The sequence below is a fragment of the Nicotiana attenuata genome, unplaced genomic scaffold (assembly GCF_001879085.1).
Source record: "Nicotiana attenuata strain UT unplaced genomic scaffold, NIATTr2, whole genome shotgun sequence".
Lineage (NCBI taxonomy): Eukaryota > Viridiplantae > Streptophyta > Magnoliopsida > Solanales > Solanaceae > Nicotiana > Nicotiana attenuata.
In genome coordinates this window covers 42,365-46,518 of record NW_017674465.1, presented here as the reverse complement: position 1 = coordinate 46,518, position 4,154 = coordinate 42,365, and the positions used below count along the sequence as shown (strand labels likewise).

Genomic DNA, 4,154 nt, shown 5'->3' with positions numbered 1-4,154 from the left:
AGAACTTAATGTGCTACTGCATGTGTGTTGAAATGTTATCAGTCACAAACCTTCTTAATCCTGATGAGTTTATGAGCACATGCATCCCACAGAGAAATTAACCCAGATCAATACCAAGGAGCAATTTCATACTTGAAAATTAGAGCTTTCTTTTGGTTAGATAATAGATACTTTTATATTAATAACTAATACATCAAAGGGTACAAGGTCATGAACCGCAGACCAGAATATTATTCTTTAACATTACTTCCATTAATTCCTTCATTGTTGGTACTATCCGATATACTTGGCCAAAAGGTCTGTTACCTTGTTAGAGCTGACTCTATCATTATATAGTTGTCATTTAAGAGCAAGCTGCAAAAATCAATTTATTTTGAGAAGTGGTTTTTTTCATAAGTATTTTTCTCAAAAGTACTTTAGGTAAGAAGCAATTGTGTTTGGCTAATTAATTCGAAAAGCACTTCTGAACATCAATTAGTATTTAGCCAAGCTTTTAAAAACTACTTCTGTATTTTTCTTCTTCTTCTCTAAAACCGTATTTGCTTCTCCCAAAAGTTTTTTTTTTTTCCAAAACCTTGGCCAAATACTTCAACTTTGAATATTTTTTTCTAGAATTGGAGAAGCTTGACCAAACAGTCTATTATGCCCGGTAAAGTATACCCTCCATATATCAAGAGCAATTTCAACAAGATTTACTGGGTCTATTTTTTTTATTTTTTACTGGCCCAGTAAAATTAGAGATCTGGACGGGAAATTTTATACATAAGAACAAAAGGAGAGAGGAACATGGACCAAAACCTCCCAGTCCTATTGAAGGGGGAACATCCTCACCCTTTTTATATATATGAAGATCTCAAAAGTGATATAGTGGTCTTCACTCAGCCTTATTGGCTCCTTTTTATGTAAGGATTCAACTTGGCTGAAAGCTCAAGCTCAAGGATGTAACATTATATTAATGCAGATATTCTGGTGAAAGCCATTAATGAGAACAGGAATTAAAATTTCAAGAAGAAACTGAAGGTACAAGGATTTTTCTAGCAAAGGAAGTGAATCAAAGGCAAAAACATGTTTTTGATAACACACAAGTTGCTAACAGACAAGAAGTTTGATCATTATTGGATACAAATTCTTGAACTATATATTACATTCAGATCGAAGAAAGCAAGCTACTCAATCACAATCATAGGGTGTAGTGGAATAGTTAAAAGCCGTCCATTCATAACTAGTGGCATCAGATTCAAGTTATGAAAATGAAAACCTTTTGGTAGGGAGTACTTTAAATGGGAATACGGTCAAACCTCTCTATAACAACCTCGTTTGTTCCGAAAATTTTTGGCTGCTATAGTGAAGTGTTGTTATGGAGGACATATATCATAACATAATATAATATTCGATTCCGAGAAAAACTTGGCTTTTATAATGAATAGCTACTATATAGAGATGTTGTTATAGAAAGGTCTGACTGTACTTGGCATGAGTAAATATGAACTAATCAATCGAGCCAGTGTATTTCGGATATTAAATGTCTAAAAAGAAGCAAGCAACTCAATGAGAAGGAAACATTAGTTGCCAACTTGCCATTAAGCTACCTAGCACCCTCCCACAAACTTCTTTAACCTCTCTGAGATTCTTGCAGCTCCGTATTGATCTGGTTCACACTCTCCCATCTACAATGAAGCAATGAAACACATCTCTGTCATATATTTGCTCACACAAATAAATAACCACACCCCTTCAATTCGTTGAGAAATAAATAGATAGAGGAAAGAAACAAATGGAAAACCTTAGAATGAATGGAATGGACGATGGTGTCACCAATGAGAGTATAACTGGCATTTATAACGTGTACGCCTTCTTCATGAAGCAGACGGATAACATCAGTGAAGATGAACTGATAATCCAAACCAGTAGTTAGAACCACCTGTAGAGCTGAATCCACACTATGGATTTCTATATGTGGCAATGACAACCCTGTCATTCTGTCACTGGTTGAATTACAACTTGAATTTTCACCTCCTTTTAAGCTATCTTTTTTCTGTCTCATTCTCTCCAAATCTATCTGCAGTCTTTTTATGTAGTTGATTGCCTCTTCCAGTTGATCTGGCAGTGACAAAACTTCCTGCAAATTAAGCCCATATAATTTTGCAAAACGTGCAACAATGATAATGATATGCTGCAGATGCAGTTCCATATATAAATTAAAAGGAAAACACCAAGGAAAATTTTATCTTTTAACGAGTTTTTGTTTTCAAATAATTATGTGAGTATGATTCTACATTAGATCTGACTATATGATCTCGAACATGTTTCAAATCAGGCGGATTTTGGAAGGAAGACATAATTATGACATGCGTGAAATAGAAGAGAAAAATAAAAAAAATAACTAAAGGAGAAAGAAAAGAACCCTAGAATGCTGCTGATGAGGCACAAGAGAATGGAGCTTCAAGTAGAGAGCTTTCATTTGGTTTCTTCTGTTTTTCTCAGTAGTCTTTCTGTCAGCTTTAGATGATGAGGAACTTGGGTTGTTACACTGTTGCTCCATCTCTTATCTATATAACCTCTCCAACAAACTTGGCAAATAAACAATTGTATTCCTTCTATATTTAGCAGGAGATGTTATTAAAGAGTAGTAAATGAAAGAAAAAGGCAATGACTGCAGAAGAATATAACATCCATATCTGGTGATAGAAAAAGTTTGTGTATGAAGAGATAACATTAGGGCTACCAGCAAAGGATGTGGTGCACTAGATTAGACTGCTCTTCTCTTGACCAGAAATTTCGGATTCGAGCCTAGTGTATGAAAAAATTCTTGGTAGGGAGCGCTTTCCCGGAATGGAGCTCTACGCGACACGAATCTGGATATAGCTAGTCGGGCTCTAATGCAAGTGCCAGACACCGAGTGGGAACCCCAAAAAAATAGATAATATTAGTGCTGTATTTTCCGCTTTTATGTGTCCCCCATATGGGACTATTTTTGGCCACTCCTGCCTGCAGTTACAAAGAACCAAGACTGTTCTAACAATCGCCCCAACTATGAATATGTTCATCATTGTTCTACGTTATTTAATAGTACTAATATTTTAAGTAAATATACTAAGAAATGAAAGAAAATTCCGTTCGCGCGTGTGAAAGCAATTTATATTAATGGTGGGTAATTAAAAACTTCTAAATCAACTGAAAAATAATTAAAACTAGAATCCTAGAAAATTTTGATCTTGTTCACATTCTTGGTGAATTTTGCCCCACAACTTTGTGAGATGCATTGCGTAATTGCTGGTGAAATCAGCATTTGAACGCAACTAAAAAGTTGGAATTATGGGTAACACAAAAAGTTCCACTTGCAGGTATATATCCTAATTAATTAGGTGCACTTTATGAGATCTATATATTGCGTAATCTTGCTGAGATCAGCAGCATTGATGTGTATTATTCTATGGGATCGATTTCTTTAATTTCAAGGGGCACGTGTTGTGAAATAAGAAGAAAAAGAAAAGAAAAAACCTAATTTAGGGATCATTTGAATCCTACACCTATGTGAGTGGGTGTTGAAACAGGTTTACCGTCTTTTATCGAAATAAAATTCACTCGATCAAATCACCTAATGTTAATCTCAAATCACAGTAATTTACCAATTTCGCGTGATAATTTGAAGCGAATATATATTTATTAATTAATTATGATAGGTTATATTAATGTATATGTCATGTATTTATCGGGTTGGTGTAAACACATGGAACAGTAAATAAAAAAAATTCAACTGTAAGCCTTCTATTAGGATTTGCAACATATTATTGCAATCTTATTCTTTTCTTTTCTATAGCATGTTTTACGTTTGCATTAGTTAGTTAATTGTTTTTAAGCGGGAAAAAAAAAAGAAGAACTTGAATCAAATAGCAAGAAACAGAAATAACAACGAAAATAAACATAGAACAGATGTGGAATGACCACCTACTGCAAAAAAAAAAAAAAAAAAAAAAAAAAAAAAAAAAAAAAAAAAAAGCAAGCATCAAATAGTAAGTGCACGTGCAAATTTCGTGAAACCTCCAAACAAAAAAGAAAAACAAAGAAACAAATAAAAGTAAATGTGAATAAAAATGAGACGTCTCCTTAATCATGTGCCAGTGCCTGGGGTGTTTTTTTATTATGTTCACTCA

The 4,154-nt window shown here is 34.0% G+C and overlaps 1 protein-coding gene across 1 annotated transcript; it reads right to left on the bottom strand.

Moving 5' to 3' along the window:
- Positions 1 to 1,054: 1,054 nt before the first annotated feature.
- LOC109218708 lies at positions 1,055 to 3,061 on the bottom strand. The gene is made up of 3 exons (XM_019383081.1): positions 2,405 to 3,061; positions 1,784 to 2,119; positions 1,055 to 1,667 (listed from the first exon to the last, which is right to left on the bottom strand). The coding sequence occupies exons 1-3, from the start codon at positions 2,540 to 2,542 to the stop codon at positions 1,590 to 1,592; spliced, it is 552 nt and encodes a 183-aa protein (XP_019238626.1). The 5' UTR covers positions 2,543 to 3,061; the 3' UTR covers positions 1,055 to 1,589.
- Between the last annotated feature and the right edge of the window lie 1,093 nt (positions 3,062 to 4,154).